At 46.9% G+C, this 26,397-nt stretch overlaps 1 protein-coding gene across 1 annotated transcript in view; it reads right to left on the bottom strand.

The window, feature by feature from the left end:
* Positions 1–26,397, bottom strand: part of LOC140899299 (uncharacterized) — a 259,724-nt gene that overhangs the window by 123,862 nt on the left and 109,465 nt on the right. The window contains exon 7 of the mRNA XM_073314570.2: positions 12,786–13,658. Within this exon, the coding sequence (XP_073170671.2) occupies positions 12,786–13,658 (873 nt within the window). The remainder of the gene's footprint in view (positions 1–12,785; positions 13,659–26,397) is intronic.

Here is a 26,397-nt window from a genome sequence, read left to right as displayed (position 1 = left end):
AAATAACTCAAACACTGTTCTGAAGTCGAGCCCATTATCCAGCATGTTGTACTGGAACAACATTGCAAACAGGTATGAATGCCACATGGCTTCATGCTTTGTGGACGTCCAGCCACAGACGTTCCGGCCCGGTTCACAGCAATTTTGAGGTTTTTTTTTTTTTTAAATAGAATCATATGGTGCACATTTCTCCTGAATGACAGCCACCTCGGGGGAGTTCATCCTTGAACAGGATTCTCTGTAACGCGCGTGATGTTTAAAAGCGCAATTGGAAAGTTCTGGCTGACTTTCAGGATGCGTGTAATGCCGACGGACGCTGTTGTGGGTAAAATATAAAGCAGCGCCTGGGTATAAAAACACAACAGAGCTAACAGAGGCAGCTTTTCAGTCCCAAGAGCCATGGACATGAACTAGTCCTGCTGATTATTTGTGCTAGTGACCCACCTGTTTAATGAGCGGTGTGTGCAGTGATCGTCCGTGATTTCGCTCTCCACACAGGTGCCCAAAATATTTAAGAACTGTGGGCACAAATGTCTCTAAGTATTTATACAGTGCCCACAACCATGGTATCTGAAAGCTAGAGCCAGTAGTCTCAAATCTGGGTGCCTACCAACTTGTGCATATTAATAAGTGGTCTGATTTGCAAAGAGGTTGAGTCTCCACATCTACCACGGAAGTCAGTGAGAGCTGGGAAATTATGTTCTAGGTTCCTACTGGCTTGGGATGCTCGCTTGGCTGAGCTGTGGAGCGACCAGTTGGGAATCAGGCATTGTAGTGCTGCTACCAACCTCTCTTCTTTCGTATGAGACCAGTCCCTTCTGGGAAGAAGGATAAAGGAGTTGGAGGCGCAAGTGGTGTTCTCGTCCATCCTTCCCGTGGAAGGAAAAGGCCTGGGTAGGGACCATCGAATCGTCAAGTCAACGAATGGCTACGCAGGTGGTGTCGGAGAGAAGGCTTTGGATTCTTTGACCATGGGATGGTGTTCCATGAAGGAGGAGTGCCGGGCAGAGACGGGCTTCATCTTACGAAGAGAGGGAAGAGCATCTTTGCCAGCAGGCTGGCTAACCTAGTGAGGAGGGCTTTAAACTAGGTTCACCGGGGGAAGGAGACCAAAGCCCTGAGGTAAGTGGGAAAGCGGGATACCGGGAGGAAGCACAGGCAGGAATGTCTGTGAGGGGAGGGCTCCTGCCTCATACTGGGAATGAGGGGCAATCAACAGGTTATCTCAAGTGCTTATATACGAATGCACAAAGCCTTGGAAACAAGCAGGGAGAACTGGAGGTCCTGGTGATGTCAAGGAACTATGACGTGATTGGAATAACAGAGACTTGGTGGGATAACTCACATGACTGGAGTACTGTCATGGATGGTTATAAACTGTTCAGGAAGGACAGGAAGGGCAGAAAAGGTGGGGGAGTAGCACTGTATGTAAGGGAGCAGTATGACTGCTCAGAGCTCCGGTACGAAACTGTAGAAAAACCTGGTCAGCTCCCAGACTGCTGCGCTGGGCATCACAAAATGGGGAAGAGATGGCCAGCCCCCTGTGGAGATAGAGGTGGTTAGGGACTATTTAGAAAAGCTGGACATGCACAAGTCCATGGGGCCGGACGAGTTGCATCCGAGAGTGCTGAAGGAATTGGCGGCTGTGATTGCAGAGCCATTGGCCATTATCTTTGAAAACTCGTGGCGAACGGGGGAAGTCCCGGATGACTGGAAAAAGGCGAATGTAGTGCCAATCTTTAAAAAAGGGAAGGAGGAGGAACCTGGGAACTACAGGCCAGTCAGCCTCACCTCAGTCCCTGGAAAAATCATGGAGCAGGTCCTCAAAGAATCAATCCTGAAGCACTTGCATGAGAGGAAAGTGATCAGGAACAGCCAGCATGGATTCACCAAGGGAAGGTCATGCCTGACTAATCTAATCGCCTTTTATGATGAGATTACTGGTTCTGTGGATGAAGGGAAAGCAGTGGATGTATTGTTTCTTGACTTTAGCAAAGCTTTTGACACGGTCTCCCACAGTATTCTTGTCAGCAAGTTAAGGAAGTATGGCCTGGATGAATGCACTATAAGGTGGGTAGAAAGCTGGCTAGATTGTCGGGCTCAACGGGTAGTGATCAATGGCTCCATGTCTAGTTGGCAGCCGGTGTCAAGTGGAGTGCCCCAGGGGTCGGTCCTGGGGCCGGTTTTGTTCAATATCTTCATAAATGATCTGGAGGATGGTGTAGATTGCACTCTCAGCAAATTTGCGGATGATACTAAACTGGGAGGAGTGGTAGATACGCTGGAGGGGAGGGATAGGATACAGAAGGACCTAGACAAATTGGAGGATTGGGCCAAAAGAAATCTGATGAGGTTCAATAAGGATAAGTGCAGGGTCCTGCACTTAGGACGGAAGAATCCAATGCACCGCTACAGACTAGGGGCCAAATGGCTAGGCAGCAGTTCTGTGGAAAAGGACCTAGGGGTGACAGTGGACGAGAAGCTGGATATGAGTCAGCAGTGTGCCCTTGTTGCCAAGAAGGCCAATGGCATTTTGGGATGTATAAGTAGGGGCATAGCGAGCAGATCGAGGGACGTGATCGTTCCCCTCTATTCGACATTGGTGAGGCCTCATCTGGAGTACTGTGTCCAGTTTTGGGCCCCACACTACAAGAAGGATGTGGATAAATTGGAGAGAGTCCAGCGAAGGGCAACAAAAATGATTAGGGGTCTAGAACACATGACTTATGAGGAGAGGCTGAGGGAGCTGGGATTGTTTAGTCTGCAGAAGAGAAGAATGAGGGGGGATTTGATAGCTGCTTTCAACTACCTGAAAGGGGGTTCCAAAGAGGATGGCTCTAGACTGTTCTCAATGGTAGCAGATGACAGAACGAGGAGTAATGGTCTCAAGTTGCAGTGGGGGAGGTTTAGATTGGATATTAGGAAAAACTTTTTCACTAGGAGGGTGGTGAAACACTGGAATGCGTTACCTAGGGAGGTGGTAGAATCTCCTTCCTTAGAGGTTTTTAAGGTCAGGCTTGACAAAGCCCTGGCTGGGATGATTTAACTGGGAATTGGTCCTGCTTCGAGCAGGGGGTTGGACTAGATGACCTTCTGGGGTCCCTTCCAACCCTGATATTCTATGATTCTATGATCCCCAAAGGACGTTTACAGGCAACGCTATACTTAAGACTATCGAAGCCTTCTTGTGCTGCCCCAATGGTATCGGTACCTTCCTCGAGTCCCTTCTCTGGTTTTCCTCATCCTTTACCTTCAGGGCCCTCTCAGTTCTGCTCTCACCTAACTCCTTGCTAAAAGAAACCCACCAGTTCAGCTGGTTATACTCACAGTCCATCCTGAACCGCCATCTCACGCTCTCGGTTTCTCTAAATTCTCTTCACCATCTGCTCTTCTTTTGTCTCCTCTGCCTGCTTTTTATTATTTATATCGTACCCCATCCCCGCAAGAAGGATCACTCTTCCCATGCACCCCTCCCTCTTTTCCATCTTCTCTCAGATGACATCGCCGGACTTTCTCATCCCTGAACTGTTATTCCATGCACGCTATGAGTTAGAGGACAGCCTCTTCAAGGCCTCAGCATCTCCCTATAACCTCTTTGCATTCACACTGGGGGGATATACAGGGAGGCGCAGGACTTTCTCTCAAGCAGGGCAATCCATTCAACCAAAATTAGGGAGGAAGGTTAAGGCACTGGACTAGGTCTCAGGAGGGCTGGGTTGAAATCCAGACTCTGCCACTGCCTTCCTGTGTGACCTTGGGCAAATCACTTGTGCTCTGTGTGTCATTTCAGATTATAATTCTTCCTGCCGCCCTTTGTTTAGGCTGCAATTTGTTTAAACTGTAAACAATTCAGGACAGGGACTCTTACACCATATTGCTGTTAGCTCAGCCACTGCATGATGGGTCTCCAATCTCAGCTGGAGCCTCTACATGCAACTGTAATACAAATAATGAGTAATATTAAAATTAATCTGTACCTGAGTCTCATAAATGGACTGGTATTTTCAAAGAGAAAAAAATCCCTCTTCCATGGTCTTGGCCATGGGCACATATTATAAACTAGGCTGTGTTCATGTTTGGGATACTCTATCTTTCTGTATTTTGATGGACAGTGAACTGATTAGATTATATCCTCCTAGCTCACATTAATGAATAGCCACCACAAATTCACCAACTAAATGCCATCTCAGGAGGGAAACATTACAGACAAATATATAATAATCCTGATATATGACGGACAGAAAGAGGTGAAGATTTGGGAGTTGTTACTGAATGCAACAGTCATCATGGCATCAGCTACCATTTCACAGTATATATTTCTCTCTCCTTACAAGCCAAATTCCTTTTACATTGATACCATTTAAAGCAAGACAGGACACATTCACAGCACCAACAAGAATGGCCTCAGTGGCTGTAGCATTTCAGAGCAGAAGATGAAAACTGATCCATGGGGTCTCTTAAAGAAGAGAGTTCATACTCAGTGTCATTCTGGATGTAATCCTTCATCTTCCAGAGTGACCTGATATTTGTAACTCCACGTGTCATGAAACCACAGACAACTCCTTGGAGAAAACCAGAGTTATGCTTCTGCATTTGCTTCCCCTGTGGAATCATACTGCCCTCTGACACAATGCGTTTCTATCAGAATTCAGGGTAAATCCTGGAATGCAAAACATGCCAATTCCTTCAAATAATCAGTGTTAAATTTGATGAACGAACAAACAAACAAACAAACAAGGAATAAAAAAAGCCTGATAATGCTTACAAACTACCCTGAACCCTCCCCATATAAAACATTGGTAGTCAAAACCCCAGCACAGAAGCTTCTAATGTGGTAAAATTTTTGGAAGGATAAGAAGCAGAGATCATAAGCATCAAAAGTTTTTAAAATAAAAAAATACCTTGCACTTAACATAGTGCTTTTTACCTCTAGACCTCAGATCTCTTTACAAACGGTGAATGCGTAGCATCATTCCCACGTTGCAAATGGACACACAGACACGTAAGGGAGAGAAATGACTTGACCAAGGTCACACGGGAAATCAGCAGAAGAGTTGGGAGATAGAACCCAGGCCACGCAATCTCAAGCCTGTACTTAGTCTACTACAGCTTACTCCGACGCCCCACGCTGCAAACACTAGGCACAGTCTGACCTGGTTTAGCAAACCACCGTCTGTGCAAGGTTATTAAGGAAAGCTCTATCTATGATTCATTATGTGAGCAGCTCCTCAAAACAGTCTGCAAAGGCATACAACTTCTGACGAGGAACTGCAGCCAACAGAAACTAAAAAGCAGAAAGCTAAAAAGTGGAAAGCATCCTTGCTTTAGGAGTATGACACATTAGAAGCCCAAGGGGAGATCAATTGCTTTTTCTTTCCTTCCCTCTGAACAGCTTGCACAGACAGAGAGACTGCAACAGAATATGCTAGGGGTGCCCTTCCCATCATTAAGCATAAGCACCGCTGTATTAACCTGGCCCAGGTTAAGAGCTGCATCCCCTTGGCTCCCGCACCAACATGGCTGTTGACCACAAACCTCATGCTTCCTCCATCTGCCAGTGCTTTACTGCCTTGTAAAGGCAACTAACTCTGACAGGGCAGAGCAGATGAACATCTATGCTAAAAGCACAACCTCGCTTTCCCCAGCTCTCTGTCCAGCAATGAATCATGATCTCAGAAGCCAAGTGTCAGACCTTGTGCAGAGCTAAATGGGATCAAAACTATTCTGGATGTTAAAGTGATCTCTTGGCTTTTCCAAAGCACAGAAAAGCCTGACTGGGCCATTTTCAAGAGATCAGAAATATATAAATCTAGAACCAGAGAGACTTGTGCATGCAAATAAATAGAAATCTGAGAATTTGTGAAGGCCAGGAAGGAGGAGAAAGGACAACCAGGGCACTCTGGAAACAAAGACAAACTGAACATGTAAGACAGGGAACAAATCACGCTTCCATTCAACAAAGGCAGTTTATCTTTATGGCCACTTTGCCCTGGCTGTCACTTTTCCACAGCCTTGCGGCAATGGGACATTCTACTGAGCTCGGAAGAGGGAGTGGAAGTGTCATGACTGAAGCCCGATCATGGCTCCTGGGTCCTAATTCCTGACTCACCCTGGGGCTTCAGCCATGTCATTCTGCCTTGTTCATATGTGCCTCAGTTTCCCTCCTTATTTCTACTACAACACCTAAAGCCCTCAGACAAGACGGCTCCCACTGTGCTGGGTGCAGTACAAACACATAAGAGATTGTCTGTTGTATAAGCTTTTGGGGGGCAGAGACTAAGGGTGGGAACAGAGGCACAGAAAGGAGGCCCCTAACTTTGTTGCTCAGTAGTTGTGCAACCTTTGGGCCCAACATCCAGACCTTAACTTTAGGGACTTTAAGGAGAAGTCTATCCATTCTACCCCAAGCAGATTTTGAAACCCACCCCAGGCCCCCAAAGGTGAAGTGTCAGAGACTGCATGAAGTCCACCAGGGACTTAGCTGTTGCTATAAACTTAATGTGGAAGGTGCTAAGATACTGTGGTAATGGGTGTCAGTGTCAAGTTTTAAGAGAGGAGAGAGGATGTGATTAATATAAGTTTAAGAGCCTTAACTCTGGGTTTCTTGTGTCCGTAATGTTTGCACTATTTAAAACTGAAAATCAACAACCGTAATTCCATGTGAAAGCCCCACCCTCCCCCTCCCCTATTCAATATCAGTGCTATTCTGTGCTTCCCTTACCTGGCACCAATCTACCACCGAGTCTTTGGCATCACATACGACTGAGATCTGGATTCATTTCTCATTCACTGCTGACTGGGGGGGAGCCCAATGCCCTCTGCCTTGCTGAACTGCCTGTGACAAACCAGTCAGGTCTGAATGTCACCCCTCTCGACATTAAATCCAGCAGAGGAAGCCGAAGGGTTTCTCATCAGGACTCCTTTCTCAAAGCACTGCCCTCTTGCTTCACTGGCGGTTCCCTTCTCTGGCTGCCATATCCATCCACCCCTTTGGGCCTTGTTCCTATGGGGTAGGGTCCTTGATGTCGGGGGAGATTCCCAGCTGGCGTGTTCGCTCTCATCAGGCTAGTGTGCTACAAATAGTAGGGAAGGTGCAGTAGCACAGGGAGCAGCGAGTGTAAGCGTAAAGCTGCCCGAACCCCGTAGGTGTATACTCAGGGCAGCTAGTCCACACACCACTTGCCATTGCCTGTGCTACCCCGGCGACACTCCCGTTTGTAGCGCACTAGCTCGATGAGAGCGCCCCCAGGTGCGTCCACATGAGCTGGAAATCGCAGCCCCTCGCTTCAAGGGCAGACGCAGCCTTGGACTTTCTTTGTGGACTCGGTGCAGCCGCGACTCGTCCTTGGTGGCGCTGCTCCACTCCCAGACAGCGCGATCTCCTCCCTAGCCTCTGGTGCTCACCATTGCTTTCTGATGCGGGACAGCGTGCAAGTCCGAATTCCACCCAAGCAAGCATCAACCAATCAGCTCTCATGCCTGTTGGGTATCTCTCCCCCTCCCCACTTTCAGAACCAATGAGCACCTCTGCTTTCCTCCACTGGGCTATTGTCGGGGACTACAGCACTTTAACTGAATCCCTCTGCTGTTTTGCTGCTAATTCTACAAGGATAATCAAGCAGCAAGAGCCAGCACAGGACACTGGGACAGACTACTCCGCTGGAGACACCAATGGTTCAACTCCCCTCCTGGTGGCAAAATTCCCCACTGCATGGCTCGAGAGACAAGAACCCAATCCCAAGCGATAGGAGGCCGGCCTCCTTCCAGCAGCGGAAACCCTCCAACTCCTCTGCACTGAGGAGCCCTGACCAACCACCTTTCCAGCTGACAAAACCCTGCCCGGCTTGAGCTTCCACCACATGCCTGTCTCTTTGTGACTGCGGAGTTTGCTACCCACCATGGGGAGAGCAGCAGGGACTAGCTGGGCTCCTCTTCTTTGTCACAGCCTCTTTGGTTTCATCTCCCACTGTGCACACACACGCTCTCCCTCAACACCCACTGCACCTGGAAAGCGCTGCCCTATCCTGAATAGCACTCAGCTTCCCTCTCCTCCTCTGGAGTCTTCTCCCATGTCCAGTCCCACCAGCTGGGTTCCCTGCCGCCTGGAAAGAAAGGAACTAACATAATCCACGCTGTGCACTGGATTAGTAGCTTTGCTTTGTGTCACCCTCCCTCCCTCTTGCTCAATAGCCACCTCCCCCCAGATCACATCACTTGACATCTATTCCAGACTATAAACCCCTCAGGCCAGGCACCCTGTCTTTGGCCTTTCTGCAAAGCACCAGCCACAGCTGTGCAATTGATAAAGCAAGGAATGAGAGTCTGAAGCACTGAGCCAGGCTAAGCAGAGCAGAGCCCACTGGGTAAGGCCAGGAGAGCTTACAGCAAGAATCAAGACACCCGGTCCAGTAGAGAGACGTATTTGGGGCAGCAGAATTTATTGCCACGTTCACAGAGGTTTTTGCATTGTGGAGGGCCCTAGGCAACGACACAGACCTAAACCAGCTCGGAAGAAAAATATTTCCCAGATTTAGTGCCTTCTGTGACATAGTTAAACACTTGAAAAATCCATTACTTCTTTGCTTTAGTCACCACGAGCCGTGGGGCATTTTAACAACCTTTTGGTGAGGCTTGTGTGTGTAAAACCACCTCGACGGGCTGGGCGGCGCAGAACCCCAGTGAGAAATGGGAACGACACAGGCCAATTGCGAGGCCTCCGATTTACAAAAGGAAACACCTGAAATTACTTGAAGCAACTCGGAGTCCCTGGATCATCATTAAAAGCCGGGTTAAGTTTTTCCATTCAGGATCTGCCTCCTGGCAGACGTTAAGACAAAATTAACTGGTCACACATATGCGCTGTACTATGGGGAGAAGGGCTAAAATCACCGACCCACAACTCAACTCCCACTTCAGACAAGTGGATGAAACACACCAGAGCAGGCCTGTGTGCAGCGGGCTCTAGAATAAGGAGTGTGACCCACAAGGGACATTTAGATCTGGTCAAAACATTTTGGTTGAAACATCTTTTCAGCAATCGATTTTTTTTTTTTTGGTCTTTTCGAACAAAACAAAACATTTGGGAGCTTTCACCGTCTCTCCTTTTTCTAGTGGAAAATAAAGGGAAGAAAACCCAAACGAGAGTTATTTCTCAGTTTTGCTTAGCCATAAAAGAACAATTCTACCCCCCAAAATTGAACTAAACACCAATTTTTCCCCTCCTGAAATAGCTGGCAGGAAATTTACAGCTCTCATCTACTAGCTTTAATCACTCTGGCTTCTCCCAGGCTAGGCCATGTCCACCGAGTAGAGGGAGCTGACATTTTGTTGCATGCTCTGCTCATGTGATTCTCCCTGTCCTGATGGCAAGACAGCAGGATTGTCGGAAGTCATAAAAACTTTGTGACTCTTGGAGTCTTCTCGGCCTCTGTTCTATTCTCTAGTGTAGTCCTACAGGCAAAAACAGCAGCAGCAAGAAAGTAGCTTGGGAGGCCGGGGGGGGAACCTAGTGGACCTAAGTTTAAATGTCAAGTGACCCAATACTCTGGTGATAAAACACATTTTGTCTGAGGATGGGAGATTGAGCAGAATTAATCTTGTGACTGGGACAGAATTCTCTTAGGGCTGATTGTTTTACACGCAGTTAGTTGTTGCCATTAGAAAGTCACCCACAGCAGTTATAGGAAAATCACTGTGGTATTTGCTATACCACTGTGTGGAAACTGTGGGTAAAGGATGACCGTTTAATGACAACGACTGGAAAGCCTGAACACACATACAACCACATAAAACCGGCCGCTGGTAGAGAACTTGACACATGCAGATTATAAGAGGGAAAAGCAAATAACTCAGAATTCTAGTCCTGGAAGTTTAAGCAGAGATGGTCCAGATGGCTTTCACTGGATGGAGGACAAACATCCATCCATCCATCAAGCTAAGATCATGTTCATAGCTGTTATCAGAGGCTAAGGTCGTCAGAAATGAAGGGTTAATGCAGTCTGTGATGGATGTGGAACTGCTCTGTAATAATGTAAGAATACTGTACGTTAAGCTGGTTATTGGGATGGTCACTGTATGCTATATTGGGTTAAATCAATAGCGCTGTTAGGAAAGAAAGTGGAAGGCGAAAACAATGACAATAAGTGAGAGAGAGAGAGAGAGAGACACACACACACACACCCCCACACCCACCGACAGCAAACACTTTGGGGGTTACAGGACAACAGGAGAGCCACTGACTCTGAGGAGACTGGCTCCACCTCCCACTGAGTCCACCAAAGCTGGTTTTGGACAGCAAGGCTAAAAAACCTGGGAACAGAGAGAACAAAGAGCTCTGGCTGGATAAAAAAGGGACCATCTAGGGAGAGATGGTTGTTGCGGACCTGTTATGGGGAACAGATTGACACCCACTGGGGTGTCAGCAGACAGGCCTGCTGGTCCATCATCACTGGGTGGCAGGACTTTAAGAAAGACAGACGTGCACATAGACTGTTTGTTGCCCTAAAATCCTTTTGTCTTATGTCTTCATTGCTACTGTGAAGATTAAACAACAGTTTGGTTTACAAAAGCCGGCTGGTCACTGTATTCACCTCTGGTCACACACGACCAAAGGGTAGCACAGTTGACACACACAGGGATGTAGCCAAGGACCCAGTCTAAGATTGGGAGAATCAACTGTTTCCACCCCAGGAAAGGTAAAGGCCCCAGGCCTGGCACCTGAGGTGCACTCGGCGAGGGGACAGAGGTGCAGCCAACCCTGGACCCATGGCATAGTCTTTCCACCCACGAGGCGGACAGGTTAGTCCAACAAGGGGTCACTGGGTGACACTGGTGAGGGAGATGAACAGCAGGTGTCGAGAAAACAGCATCGTGCCAGGTCCTCAGCAAACATGCTGCATGTTAAGCATCGTGACTCTTCAAAACCTCCCACCTTCACACCACCCTTCCCTTCCCAGGCCTGCAGCAGCATCTTGCATGGACCGGGCTATTGGCTCAGGCAGCTGCCCATTGACCCAGGCTTCCTGTCTCTGCTCCCACAGCACTCACCTCAGCCTGGTTCCACAGAGCCAGTGATGGATGCCCCCTGCCCACTCCCACAACACGCACGGTTGTTTGGGGGATGGGAGAGGGAAGGAAAGCAGCAAAAAATGGAGTGTGGGGGAGAGGCAGACAAATAAAATATAAAAGGTTGGGGAAGACAAACATAGAAGGAAGGTTTAGTGAACAGGGAATCTGATTAGGCTTCTGGATACCTGGATTCTATTCCTGGTTTGGCCACTGACCCACTGTGAAGCCCTGGGTGAGTCATTTTGCCTCTCTGTGCTGCTGTTTTATCCCCTGCCCTGCTATTTAGACTCTCTGGGGCAGAGACTGTCTTTCCCCATGTATTTGGACAGCACCTAGCACACTGGGAACCTCGGGTGGGATTTCAAGGTGCTATTGCTATACAAATAAACAACATGGAAAAACAAGAGAAGAAAAAGTGGGAGGAGAAAGAGAGGAAATGGAGAGAGAGAGAGAGTGCAGCAATTGTTCTGGGACATGGTGCAAGGGCACAAGAGAGCTGGGTCACATGCATCCACCAATCTGTGATGCATTAAGGTCTGTGTTGGAATTGCAAACTATCACTTTAAGAGTACAAGTGTGTGTGTGGGGGGGTGGGGTCCTGGAGGGGGGACAGCATTCCCTAGTCCTGCTTGCAGCCAAGGGGGCTCCACAGGGAAGCGTGCCATGATGAGTCAGTCTGGAAAGAGTCAGTCTAGAGCAAGGTGGGGGGAGTTGTCTCTCGCTGTCTTAGGAAGCAGTCTGCTTTTTCTCTCTCTGTGTTTTTGGGTTCCTGTGTGTTATCGGTTTGAATTCTCCAAAATAAAGTTTGTTATGTTGCAACCTCCCAACCAGAGTACTTTTATCTAAGTTCTCTCTGTGTCTCTATGCTGTGAACATAACACAATCCATCGCCAACGGGGGACTCTAGCAGAAGTAAGAAGCTGGAAGTCACTGCGGGGGAACTTCTAACCACCAGGATGCTTTAGCTCAAGAGTGCATGTATTCCTAGAAACCTCAACCGATGCTTTGGGTGACGTGAGAATTACAAACAGGTGGAACTTTTTTGAAGCTTGCCAATGCTTTAGAAGGCACCAAGGCTTTCAGACCTTCCCAGGCAGCAGGGAAGCGGCAGCTCTTGCAAGTATCATTACAAACCGTCAAAATTACAGAAAGCGTTTTGCTTTTCTTTCTACCGATGAGCTGGACTTTGTGTCTATCTGCCCATGACTGTATATGCAGGAAGAAGAAAGGACATTTTTAATCATTTTAACCGGACAAGGCATTCTCTGTTAGCATTCCCTCCACATTCATTCAGCTGGAAAAGTGGGGGAAGGGAACAGTGACAGCACCTTAAGGGTTAAAAGTTTAATATTTTAAAGTAGACTGCCCATAGTTGTGGGGGCAGGGCTGAAAGGGAGGGAAGAATGAGGTGTACCTGTGCTATTGCAGAGTGCTCAATTCGGCATTAATGGCTGCCTCCTGCAGGGAGGCAGGGAATAATGACAGCTCAGCATGGTGGATGGAAGACTCCTGACCTCACCAGCTGTCAGGCATGGAGAAGAGCCTCCAATATCTGAGCATCATCTTCATAAACCTCCCTGCCTTCCCCCAAATCCATGTCCCTTCACAGTCAAGGAGGCTTGTAACTTCTGACTGCTTCAGTTATGGTAAATGAGGATTCCCCACTGCATACAAAACTGTTCCCTTAAACACAACCCCTCACACCCAACTCCACTTACAGGCAAACCTGGAGGTCCTTGTGGCCCCCGGGGTCCTGGCTTCACTCGAACCTGTTGCCCATCTGTTTCTGTCCACAAGACACCACCCTGATCATGGTCCTCACTCCCCTTTGCTTCACTGTCTGTTTTCCCTTGATGCACAGCTCCTTTGTTGTGCTCTGTGGCGACCACCTCAGCGTCCAGTGATGTCTGCATTGGTTTCACAGCATCCTCAGGGCTTAGGGAAGCTTTAGAAGGTCTCTCTAGAGTTTCTTCACCCACAGGTACCTCCACCTTCCTATGGGAGTCAGAAGAGGGGGCCCTGGGTATGTTTCCTGCAGAGCCCGCTGTCTGGCTGACCTCTGCGGAGACTTTTGAGAAGATGGAAGGGTTTTCTAGGTCTATGATGGCATCAATTGGTTTGCTGGGTGAGAACCAGGTCCAAGAGCCCGTGTCTCCCTTCAGCTTGTCCGTAGTGATGTTCTCATCCTGGGATTTTGACACGTGGTCTTTCTTGGAAGCCGGTCTGTTTACTTTGGCGGAGGTTTGTGAAAGGATAACGTTGTCATCAGCCACCTGAGCATCTTGACGCCCAGAAGGAGGAACTGAGGTAACCGTGGTAATGGAATCACTGGCATTTCCTGCTACCTCCAACTCGCTTCTGCCAACTCCGGGCCTGCCAGGTCCTGTGATTTTATTGTACGTGGAGTTCAAAAGCTCAAAGCCTTCCTCTTCAATAGAAAGGCGTTCCTCCTCCTCCTCACCAGAGGGCCTTTTGGTAGAAGGGGCTGAAGTGAGGGAACTTCCATTGGGGCTGGGCCTAAGATTCTCCTGGGGATTCTCCCACACCAGGGGCGGCCTCACGGCCAAATCTGAAATGGTAAATTTTGAGCCCTGAAAGGGAGGAAGAAGAAAGAACATTTTTAATCATTTTAACCGGACAAGGTATTCTCTGTTAGCATTGCAGGCCTTTGGAAAACACCTGCTGTTGGCCATGCTGGTCCAGAAACAACCCATGTTTATTAGCTTTCAGGTCCAACCTTTTCTCCTTCACCCATGAGAAAATGGGCACTGGGTAGGGCTGGGTAACAGTGGCCTAGAGCAATTAAGTCATTTATATTTGATTATACAGAGTTGCTGGGTTGTTTGGTTTGATCTGGTGTAATGCATAGGCTAGTTTATGGCTAATTCCAGGGCAAAATGGAACTTCTCAGCTAAGGAGCCATAACCCAGAGCTCCTTAATTCATGAGTGTAATTTTAAAAGCTTGCTAAAGGCACCCAGAGCATTGGCCAAGTGAAATTCTAGGCCACAGACAAAACTTTAACATGTAGCCACTTCTATCAGCCTCGAACTAAAGGGTAAAACAAAATTAAATGCCTGTTTTTGTGGAGGGGAGCCAGGGGGATCGAAATCCAACCCTGGTGCAAGCGGATGTAACTGAAGTTCACGGAGTTACATGAGGCACAAATCCATAAACCCAAAGTCTTTGAGATACAACTTTCAAAGCACTTAAAGTCCCCTTGTGGTCTCTGTGCAGTCACATGCTCAGGCATGTCTCAATTAAGGGCAATTGCTAAGCTCCCAGCCCTTACTCTGAAACTTCCTCTTCCATTTAATGACAGGTTTCAGAGTAGCAGCCGTGTTAGACTGTATCCGCAAAAAGAACAGGAGGACTTGTGGCACCTTAGAGACTAACCAATTTATTTGAGCATAAGCTTTCGTGAGCTGTCTCTAAGGTGCCACAAGTACTCCTTTTCTTTCTTCCATTTAACAGCAGCTGGAATAACACTCTAGACAGGAAAGCTCCTTGAGGGTCCAGCAGGGAAGGGGGTTGGGGGGCAGGGAAAGGGAAAGGGAAAGATAAGAGGAAGGGCAGTCTCTTGGACATCTGTGGCAAATTAATGAATTAAACATGGTGACTAGCAAGGGTTTCATTCTGGGTTAGCCCATCAGAGTAAACTGCCCCCTTAGGGACGGTGCCACTAACAACTGGTCTTGCAGCTTCCTAGCACAAGAGAGATGGAGTCCTGGTACCTCACCCTTCCCCATACAGGGACAGGGGAGCGGGAAGGGGGAAATCACGAAATATAAGAAGTTCCAAACTGAAAAAGAAAATAACCTCCCGAAACAAGTAAGATGTTCAACCCAAAGTGGTTTAGCTGCATTAGAACAGATGTTAAACTTCATCGTCAGTATTCTTGTCACTAACTACAACTTAGGTTAACAGTAAGGTCTGAATCCAGAATTTTCAGCCATTCAGGCCCTCTATCTGGAAACAACACCCGACACATTCATTGTTCTCCCCTGTCTGCCTGTATCTGCTTGTTGTCTCAGACTGTAAACCCCTTTTGTTCTGTGTCTGTACAGGGCCTAGCACAACTGAGTCCTGGTCCATGACTAGGCGCTACCACAAAAGAAATAATAAATCACAGTCAGAATCCTCTTAAAGCAGTCACTAGAGGGAGACCAAGCCCCACACTTGCGTTGCCCTTTTAAATCACCAACAACTGCAGCCCATTGGCGATAGCAACAGCAAGAATGCTAGTGTAGACAGAGTCATCAATGTTGTTACTGGGGTTATACTGTTGTAAAATGGGGACAGACCAGGAAGGGACACTCGTTCGTGAGATCCTCTCTAGCCCATCCACATCTGCCAGGATCTTGCTTTGAGCAGAACTGGTTAGCAACATCATTTGGCCCAACTGTTTTCTAGGCACCTGGTCTTGGTTAACAGACCCACTGTTGCTTATTTAGAAATGCTGAATTAATCTGCCACCAACAGCAAGTGTACCAAGAGGCGAAATAAAGAGAGGAAACATAATTAAACTTCCAGAACATGTGGTGCCTCATTTAACTTGACAAGAGGGCGGGGAGAGGTGGGAACGAGGAGGAAGGAAAACAGACCTCAATCAGTTACCCTTCCCATATCTCTGTTTCTGTAACAGTGTTAGAACAGGCCTGGATTCACAAGGAAGCTGAGTGGGGGGACTGGGGCGGGGGGGGGGGGGGGGAAGGTTCATCAAAGCCATGACCCTGCTGATAAGTTAACACAACCATCCCCTTTTAAGTTCACCTATTAGAATCAATGAGGTGCTGTCTTGATTACAGAGAAACCCAAACAAGATACAGCTCTTATCAGGCAACTTCCTATCTTAAGAGTGTGCCCTAAAGTCTTGCCAACATCCTAGGTAGAGCTGAGCAGGAAAGTTTCCCCGTCCCATTAAAATTTTTGAGGTTTTGAAAATTTAGCCCTTCCCAAATCAGGACAAAGTCAAAATCTCAAAAATGTTCATGATCCAGAAAGGAGGAGGGGGAGAATTCAGTTCCAGTTAATGGAAACATTTTGTTTTGATTGTGTCCATTTAAAAATATATTTTTACTTAAATTTCAAAACAAAAAGCGGTTTCAAACTGGAAAACCAAACATTTTCATTTCCAATATGTCAAAAGAAACATGGACAATTTCAAAATGTTTTCAAAAATATTTCAAGTTGAGAAATCCATCAAAAGTGACCCTTTCCCTTTGATGGATTGGCATTTTTCAATTAAAAACATTGTGTCAAAATATTGCTGACCAGCAACAATCCTGGGTACGAGTCTCTCCGCATGTAAGTTTTACCCTGGTGTAATTCCAATGACTTCAGTGGAGCGGCTCCCAATTTACACTGGAGCAAGAGGAGAATCAGGATGTGTCATATTCTGCATAAGCCATCAATTTTTGTTGGTCCTTTTGGTGTCGCTTAAGGCAAGTTGTTCTGTATTTAACAGGTATCCATACTCACTGGAGGACTTTGTTTCAATCAGGCTGAGAGCTCACGAAAAATATTTTTATACTCAGTGCCACAGATGTAAGCCTTGGTTACTTACCAGTGGAACTAACAGCGAGGACGCATTTGTTTTTCAGGAAGTCTCCCAACAAAGCACTCCTGTATATGCCAGGGATCGGCAACCTTTGGCCCGTGGCCAGTCAGGGAAAGCCCCTGGTGGGCCAGGATGGTTTGTTTACCTGCAGCATCAGCAGGTTCACTGCTCCAGGCCAATGGGGGGGGAGAGGGGGGGGGCTGTGGGAAGCAGCGTGCGCTGAGGGATGTGCTGGCCACCGCTTCCCACAGCCCCCATTGGCCTGGAGCACGATGAACCGCGGCCAGTGGGAGCCGCGATCAGCCGAACCTGCGGACGCTGCAGGTAAACAAACCGTCCTGGCCGGCCAGCGGCTTTCCCTGACGGGCTGCGGGCCAAAGGTTGCCGATCCCTGGCATCTGCAGAACAGTGTCCGTAGTGGAAGCACTAGTACAAGTAGAGCTCAGGCAATGACAAGAATTTTTCCCTCTCTGTTAGCTAGTCCAGCTTTGAGCAGGGCTGGACATGGTGGTAAAAATGCCGATGGCTCTGCTCTACTATCACTCTGCTGTTGCTGTCCCCAGTGAAGCTACTTGCAGATTTCCCTAAAAGACTAGCGTATTTGAGGCATTTTTGGCCAACAACTCCAGGGTTCGTTTCCTCAAGAACTAAATGAAGCCACAAAATTAAACCCTGGATGACATGCTTGATTGATCTCTTCACACAACGTGTATGGATTTGTAAAAATAGGGACATTTCTCCATCAGTGATTTCTTCCAGTACTGCTCCTTGGGCTTCTCGATTACTAAATATAGATACGCACAACTTATTTAAAGGAAACTGAACTGAAACTTGGGGCCAAACAGTAAATCCTTCAGCTCTGTAGCTGTGTGAGTGCTGCTCTGTGGCACTGTACTGCGGTCATCAGGCTACTGATTTAGCGGAGTGATTTTCAACCTGTGGTTGTGGACTCCTGGGGGTCTGCAGACTATGGGTAAGATTTCCAGAGGGGTCTGGCACCTCCCTTCAAAAAATTTTAGGGGTCTCAAATGGAAAAAAGGTTGAAAACCTCTGATCTAGCTGAAATAAGTCTGAACTCCATACAGTTAGATACAGCATTGCCGCAATTAAAATGAAGGAAGGTCAATAACACTTTGTCTGATGCACCGAGCCACAGTAATCCACTTCCCCGAGTGTATCTCACACACTGTTCAGTCTCCTTGCAAGCCTGATTAACACAGAAACAAACATCCACCTCGAGCAGAAGTAAAGAAGAAAAAAATCACTTCAAAATGAATTATTTGAATTCAGAATAAAAACAAATGAAATTGGGAGTCACAGGATTGCGGTGCAGCAGCGTATCCTAGGGTCCCCAGATAGCAAGTGTGAAAAATCGGGATGGGGCTTGGGGGCAACAGGCACCTATATAAGAAAAAAGCCCCAGATATCGGGACTGTCCCTATAAAATTGAGATATCTGGTCACCCTAGCGTATCCACGGAGGTCAGTCACATTGCAGAAAGGAAGTCTGGTTAAAAACAGGACCTGGCCATGCCCAGTTCACTCCATGAAGGAAGATCTAAGGAAGATAGAACCAGAGCAGCAGAATGACACACAGTTGCTTGCCTGAAAAGATTTATGGACATGATATAAATATACAGCAAAATGTCCCTGCACTCTACTTCCTGTTTAACCCCAGCCAACTTATTATCCTCTTTGTGGACATTTTGAAACAATTTAACGGTGGCATTTATTTATCTTCAAAGGAACTGATATAGGCACTCTCTAAGGGGGTAAAATAAGTTTGTCTTCTGGAGGACCCCCCCCTCAGCGCACACACACACACACACACCGACCAATAACTGAAGGGATGCAGATATGTGGGAAAGGACACATACCAAAAGCCTTTACTTCTTGCAATCAAACTGGACTGAACAACCAGGACAAACAATTTCATGTTACAATAAATGAGACTTACAGCTGCGCCCTCCATGGCAGGATGCCCATGGGGGAGATTAGCACCAGCTCTAAACAATTCATAGAATCATAAAAGATTAGGGTTGAAAGAGACCTCAGGAGGTCATCCAGTCCAACCCCCTGCTCAAAATTCCCCTACCTTAGGAAAGCCTGTGGCAGCACGAGCTGCTTGAAAATCTAGCAGCAGACAGCTCAGCACAAGGATCTTCATCATGTCCAGCAGGGCAAAACCAAGCATGGGGAATGGAAAGGTTAGACTGTGCAGTTGGCATAAGACTCAAGGGATGCTACCTAGCCCTGCCCACTTCACTACCACAAAGCTAGTCCCAACAAGTGCCCTCATTTTTCCTCAATGGAGGCACAGACTGCAAGTGTGGCTGGGCTCCAAAGCACACCACAGATTTCGGGTTCTTCTTAAAAAAAAAAAAGAAAAAAAAAAAGAAAAAAAAAGCCATTGCCAATTTGTACTTAAATATCAAGAGTGGGTAAGAAAATTTTATCCCATTGGCACTGGAGTGAGCTGTTTCTCTCTGCTCCTGGCTATGTGAATATTTTATAAAACTCCAGGAACCAGGGTGTGGTCAGATTTGACTGGAGAAAGGTTTCAGTTTAACAGAGCCCAGGACAATGGTGTCCAACTACAGTATCCATTTTCCCTTGCAAACCAGAAATAACCCGCAGCAGCGAGCCACAGAGTCCAGATCAACGGATTTGGGCTTGCACTCCAGGGCTAACACTAGCTGTGTAGACAACCCTGCTCAGGCTCTAGTCAGGGTGGTGCAACTCAGAGCCTGGGCAGGGACATCTACACTGCTATTTTTTAGCCCTGTAGTCCATGTCAACTGACCCAGGTCTCTGAGAATTGCTGCCATGGGTTTTCTTTTGCAGCATAGACATACCCTAAGTCTCAAGGACACACTGGAAGTCTGACAGAGCAGGGAACTGAATCCACACCTCCAAAGCCCCTGGCTAGCAGCTTAACCCCTGGACCATCCTTAATGGAGTTATCCATGGCACTGGAAGAGAATGTGTCCCACAAGCCCTCCCTGTAGCAGAGCAGGCCTTTGACTGGCAATCTCCTCTGGGCCAGACAATGAAAGCCCAATAGAGGTCATCTACATGGGAGGAAGCAGCAGGGGCTTGTGAAGGTGAGCGGTGTGGAGATGAACAGCTCTCCGTTCCCACCCCAGCCCCCCCCCCCCCCCCCCGACGGCTAATATTCCGTCTCTTAAACTCTCACTGCAAACTGGAAGCCAGTGGATGCTGCCAAGGGACAAAGGGTCTGACCTCAAGAAAACAGAGGGAGGAGGGAAAAATAAGTAAGAAAAAATGGGGGTCAGGGGAGAAAATAGCAATACTCCTGATAAGAGCAAATGGAGACTTTTCTTGCAGAGAGGTTCTGGTTTGTGGGTCAGAGCTTTGTGGGTTCAGGACCCAGTGAGGGACAGATTCCTCATCACATTTATTCGATATGCTTCCAACCCTTTGAATAAAGGTGAACGGCAGTGTCTGTTCTACTTGGGGCTTAATGCAAATCCCAGAGGTGCCAGCTGTGGGTTACCCTGTGGGCAGTGTAGTGCCTGACCTTGCTGAGCAGTGGTTGTGTTTGCAAAGCATGATCTGAAACACCTTGAGAGACCTGGAACAGAAATGGCACCAGGAAGGTGCCAAGAAATGTGCAACACCTTTGGACAAGAGCACTCTGGAAAAGGAAGGCTTAAATCCAGCCTCTTGCCAGGGTCCTATGTCCCTCCACCACCCAGTAGGGACTTGCAGCTAGGAGCCCCCTGGCTGGTGTGCTCCCAGCAGCAGGGGGAGATTGGACCCACCTCCACAAGTCTCCTCTAGCTGCAGGAATCTCTGAGGTTGGAGCTTCCTGCAGCAGGAGGGGCACTCAGAGGTCGATCTGATCTCCCCTGGACAGCAAGAGTGGCAGCGCAGGGGAAGGACAAGTCCTGTCCCCCACCCCCAGCCCAGGGGGGTACTTGCAGCTAGGAACCCCCTGGCTAGGGTACTCCCAGCAGCAAGGGGAAGATCAGATTTCATGGAGAAGGGCTTATTTCACGGTCCAGGACACATTTTTCACAGCTGTGAAATTGGTAGGGCCCTACTCATGATACTTTGAAACAGAAAAAGAAAGGTCTCTCTTCCTGAATCACTGCCGTCTATTTCAACACTCTCTGTCGCCAGCACCACTGTTACAGATCACGACAGAGCAGCCATCAAAGCAATTTCAAAGCTGATTTCTGTACCCAGTCAAGGTGGAGCAGATGATCAAATGAAAGAAACAAGCTGCATCTTGTTAAAAACACGGAACTGGAGAAGGAATACAATGCTGCAGAGAAATCCCACTGGGAGTCCATGCGCAAAGGGACCAGGTGTTCATTACACTTCCAAAGCTTTGCTGGAGGACGGGGTGTTATTTAACATATGAATCATGGAAAGGCCAAGGGGCTTAACAGAAGAACAGGATGGCCAAGAAATGGTTTTCCCATCCTGCAAAAATATTCATACTATTGAAAAGTTTTCCTGCCCCAAACTGGGACAAAAAAAAAAATGTCAAACATTTTCCTGAATCCAAAATCTGAAGAAGTTTCTGGGTTCAGGTTAACTGAAATCTTAGGTTTTGATCATTTTTAAAAATGTCATTTTTGATCGCTTTTAAAATCTTCTTTTAGTCTAAACGTACTCAAAAATTTGAAACACAGCCATTTCTACTAGAAAAACCAAACGTTTTCATTTTGGGATGTTGAGACAATTTCGAAACTTACTTTTTGTTCAAAAATATTTTCGAGCCAGAAAATTCGTCAAAACCAACTTTGTTTCACAGACAAATTGGGTTTCAATTCACCGACATTTTTTGATGACAAAGAAAGGGGGATGTGTCAAAAAATCCCCGACCAGCTCTACTTAACAGCACATTGGTGAAATTGAAAGTCACACTCAATTGGGAGGGTTGCAAACATGAGCAAGGACTAAGGAAATCTCACAAAAGTTATTTGGAGAGGAAAGATGGTCTTGAGGTTAGAGCACTGGGCTATGCTTAAGAGATCTGGTACAGTTCCCGTCTCTACCACAGATTCTCTTATTCATCTGACTTCAGTGAACCCACAACATCTTTGCCACCTGAGAGCCCTTTTGCCCCCACTCTGAAGAATGTGAAACAGTGTGTGTGACAGCTGCAAGAGCAAGTATTATAGATCTGAAGGAAAAGGATTCCCCTCATGTTGAAAGAGCAGTGCGTATTGCTAACTATAACCATACATACTTTTATAGCATCTTTCATCCAAGGACCTCACAATGCTTTACATTAAGCAAACCTTACAGGTAGAGCTGGTTGAGATTTTTTTTTTTCCTTTTTCAAAGGAAAAAGCAGATTAATCAAAACCAAACTTTTCAGAGAAACAAATCAGTTTCAATGAAAGTTTTCTCAGGTCCAGGGTGGAATTTCTGATAAAAAACCACCCAGAATAGTCAATAGCTTCGTGGTTAGGACTATTCTGAGATCAGTCTCTCATTTTCCATGAAAAGATTATGAAAGGTCCCAGTTTATCCCATGGTGGAACAAAACCAACTGCCTCAGTCATGAAAATGTTCATGAAGTGGAATTCTTGCTTTGCAGCCAGCCCTCCTTACAACATAGGCACTGTAACCGACGTAAGCAAACATTGATAAACTTGTTTTCAGAGACAAAGAGTATCTGAATCTCCCATTTGGCCAACTCAATGGGAGTTGGATTTCCTGAACAACTCTGAACATCAGCTTGCCCAAAATCCCAGATACAGAGCTGGGAAGAGACCCCATATTCCCTAGTTTAGACACTAAACAGCCCTTCCCATATGGTAGGTTTCAACTCGTCTCATTTACACAAAGGACGAAATCCTAAACTGTTCTGGTGATGAAACTGCTGCAATTAGCACTTGTGTAACACATAACGATCCCCCTGATTTTCCCAAAGGAATCCTGGACAGTATTTAAATATTGGAGCTCTCGTCACACAAATCCTGGCAATTCCTCTGCTTTTCCCTGGCACCACCTGCTTTTGAGAAGCCAAAGGGTTAATCAATGTTTGTACTGTTCATGGGAACACTTTAAGCATCACAGCTAGCGTATATGGGACTTCAATCAGACAGTGCCGGTATCATCTGAAACTACTTAGCAACAGAGGATTGAGTGTGTTAATGTGTTTATACCACATATTAGACAAATACACGGTATGTCTCAGAATCCTCTCTCTTCTGGACTTTCCCATAGAAGCATAAGCTGCAGGCAAGCACCATACAGGAACTCCAGTCTGAAATTACTTGACAGAAGGCTAAGACACCATGCTCGCTCTCTTCCCATATGCGGGGATCATGTTCTGAGCATTGGTAAGTCTTAAACCAAAGGCATCCAGATGTCCATTTCAGACATTAAGACCCAAGCTGCCTGGTGATGGCTTTGAGATGGATTTGGAAGAAAGTCAAACTTTTAGAGCAAACACAAGTTTTCTCCTACAAATCGAATTCTGAATGGCTAGGCACATTCCATCCTGTGCATACCCCATATTCCTCCTCCAGTCCAACCATCTGGGTGCATTTCACTCTAACCCCCACCAATCATTAAGTCCCATTCTGCCCCTTTTCCCCAGCCTCCCTGCAATTCACACTAGTCTATAACCTTGGTTAAAATTTTCAAAAGCCCCTAAGTGGTTTACGAGCCTACACCCCATCAACTTTCTATGGAACTGAGGCACCTAAGTCACTTAGGTTATTTTTGAAAATATGTTATCCTTTGTCTATATTCAGAGTTTTCACGGATTTAACTAAAAACATTATTTCAAATTGATTTAATTAAAGTGGTGCATAATCCCACATGGACCCCCTTAATGCAATTTAAATCTGATTGCTCTGATCTAGCTACTCTTAAATCAATTTAAACTTAGACATAAAACAGGTTTAAAATCAAATTAAGAGCATCTACACTGTGTGTTTCACTGTTTTAACTAAACAGGTTTGAAGTCACACCTTCAATTACACTGTGCAACTTTGAATACAGACAAGGCCTTAGAAGAAAGTCTCTGTGCACATTAAAAAACCCCACCTGCCTGCAAAATGATGATAGATCTATTTTATCTGATTTGGTAATTTTCAGATCCATAATTTGAAAAGTTTAACAATCTATTTTATTAATTATTTTCAGGCCAGGGATTAATTTAGTAACTTTATTTCAGAAAAATGTTTTCAGATTGAAATTCAGCCCAAGTGATTCATTCATGGTTGTTTTTTTGGGGTTTTTTGTTTTTGTTTTTTTTAAGTTTAATCCTTAACTATGATGTGGGGTTAGCTTCCTTAAAATGTAACCATTCTGATCAAGCCAATAAAACAAGATCTAGCTCACAAGAGGATGACTCACAATCACAACAATATCTAGCAATCACAAAGACCATGAGATAGGGTTGCCAAGTTTCTAATTGCACAAAACCAAATAACCTAGCCCAACCCTTACGCCCTCGGTGTCTCACTCCCCCCCCACCCTCACTCACTCGCACTGGGTTGGGGCAGGGAGTTAGGGTGCAGGAGGTGGTGAGGGCTCAAACTGGGGGTGTGGTCTCTGGGGTGGAGCCAGAAATGAGTGGTTCAGGGTGCGGGAGGGGGCTCCATGCTGGGGCGGGGATGAGAGGTTTGAGGTACAGAAGGGGGAGTTGAGCAAGCTGATGTTCAGAGTTGTTGAGGAAATCCAACTCCCATTGAGTTGGTCGAATGGGAGATTCAGATAAACTGGTTTTCAGAGACAAAGAGTATCAATGTTTGCTTACATTGGTTACAGTGTCTATGTTGTAAGGAGGGCTGGCTGCAAAGCAAGAATTCCACTTCATGAACATTTTCATGACTGAGGCAGTTGGTTTTGTTCCGCCATGGGATAAACTGGGACCTTTCATATTTTTTTCATGAAAAATGAGAGACTGATCTCAGAATAGTCCTAACCACCAAGCTATTAACTATTCTGGGTTGTTGGTTTTTTTTTATCAGAAATTCCATCCTGGACCTGAGAAAACTTTCATTGAAACTGATTTGTTTCTCTGAAAAGTTTGGTTTTGATTAATCTGCATTTTCCTTTGAAAAAGGAAAAAAAAAATCTCAACCAGCTCTACCTGTAAGGTTTGCTTAATGTAAAGCATTATGAAGTCCTTGGATGAAAGATGCTATAAAAGTATGTATGGTTATAGTTAGCAATACGCACTGCTCTTCCAACATGAGGGGAATCCTTTTCCTTCAGATCTATAATACTTGCTCTTGCAGCTGTCACACACACTGTTTCACATTCTTCAGAGTGGGGGCAAAAGGGCTCTCAGGTGGCAAAGATGTTGTGGGTTCACTGAAGTCAGATGAAGTGCAGGAGCGGGAGTGGAGCCGTAGCCAGGCTGCAGTGGGAGGCCAGCAGCTGGGCCCCCGGCTGAATGCGGAACCATGTCAAAGCTGGGGCCAGGGCCAGGCATGCGGATGGGGTGGGGTGGGGCGGAGCTGGGTGGGTGGCACGCGCTCCCTCCCTGCCTCACAAAGGGGCTGGCTTGGGCCTGCCACCCCCAATGTTCCTCCATGCCCCCCAGTTTGGGAACCTCTGGACAAGAGACAGTTCACAGAGTTATAATGGCGAATGCTTAAAAAAAAATGTGTTGGAAGGTATATAAAACCTCTTGCTTTGGGGTTTAAACCAAATAGCTAATTATAAGGGATCAGGACAAGACCTGTAAGGGGGCAGATAACCCCACATCTGCTACTATCGGATTCTGACTCCTTCCTCTGCAGCATCTGGTGCTGGCCACTGTCAGACAGGACCTTGGGCTAGACAGACCTTGGGGCTGATCCAGTCCAGAAATTCCCAGCTTCCCGACTCCTTCCTTCCTACCTACCTCACAGCAGCCAACATGAGACCAAGAAAGGGGAGGCACAAACTCCCCCACAAAGGGGGGACGGAAGATGAGAGGGGGCAGGAGAGGCTGTTTGCTTTTCTAATGCCATTGGCACAACCTATTCTGAAGCCATGTTGCTTTTTAGTGGAGATTAACCCCAAAGGGACCTGCAGCCCTCCAGGAAAGCATGAGGCTCTTACAGCCTCCATCAACTTCCCTTCTTGGGCATGATTTTTGCTGCTTCTCTGAAGAACCAAATTAGAGCTCCCTGGGAGATAATTAGAAAGGAGCGTTTCTGTGCGGACCCACAGACCAGGCGCCGCCTGCCAAAGGGGGACACCCAGCTCCCGCAGGGACGTATAAATGCCAGGAAGGATATTTTTGAGTTCTCTGCGAGGTAGAATTAAAAATCCTGGCAGACAGGCTTGCTAAATCAGAATCCAGTGGTTTTGGGTTCCCATGCCCCAAATCCTGGCCAAAGGCAGCACACATAGTACTAATGACTCTGAGGCGCATAGCACTTTGGGCAAAGCGTCTTCAGGCCTTAGCAAGCAGATGGGCTCTTTTAGGTCCAGTGGCAGAGAACCTGGCTGGCACGCAGGGAGCCTGGGGTGTGGTTCCACTGGTGAAAACATGTGACCGTTTGAACACAAGAACGGCCCGAATGGGTCAGACCAAGGGTCCATCCAGCCCAGCGTCCTGTCTGCTGACAGTGGCCAGTGCCAGGTGCCCCAGAGGGAATGAACAGAACAGGGAATCCTCAAGCGATCCACCCCCGTCGCTCATTCCCAACTTCTGGCAAACAGAGGCTAAGGACACCATCCCTGCCCATCCTGGCTAATAGCCATTGGGGGACCTATCCGCCATGAATTTATCTCGTTCTTTTTTGAACACTGTTATGGTCTTAACTGTCACAACATCCTC

Source organism: Lepidochelys kempii, chromosome 16 (assembly GCF_965140285.1).
Source record: "Lepidochelys kempii isolate rLepKem1 chromosome 16, rLepKem1.hap1, whole genome shotgun sequence".
Lineage (NCBI taxonomy): Eukaryota > Metazoa > Chordata > Testudines > Cheloniidae > Lepidochelys > Lepidochelys kempii.
The sequence above is the reverse complement of the archived record's forward strand: the minus strand, read 5'-3'. Positions and strand labels throughout refer to the sequence as shown.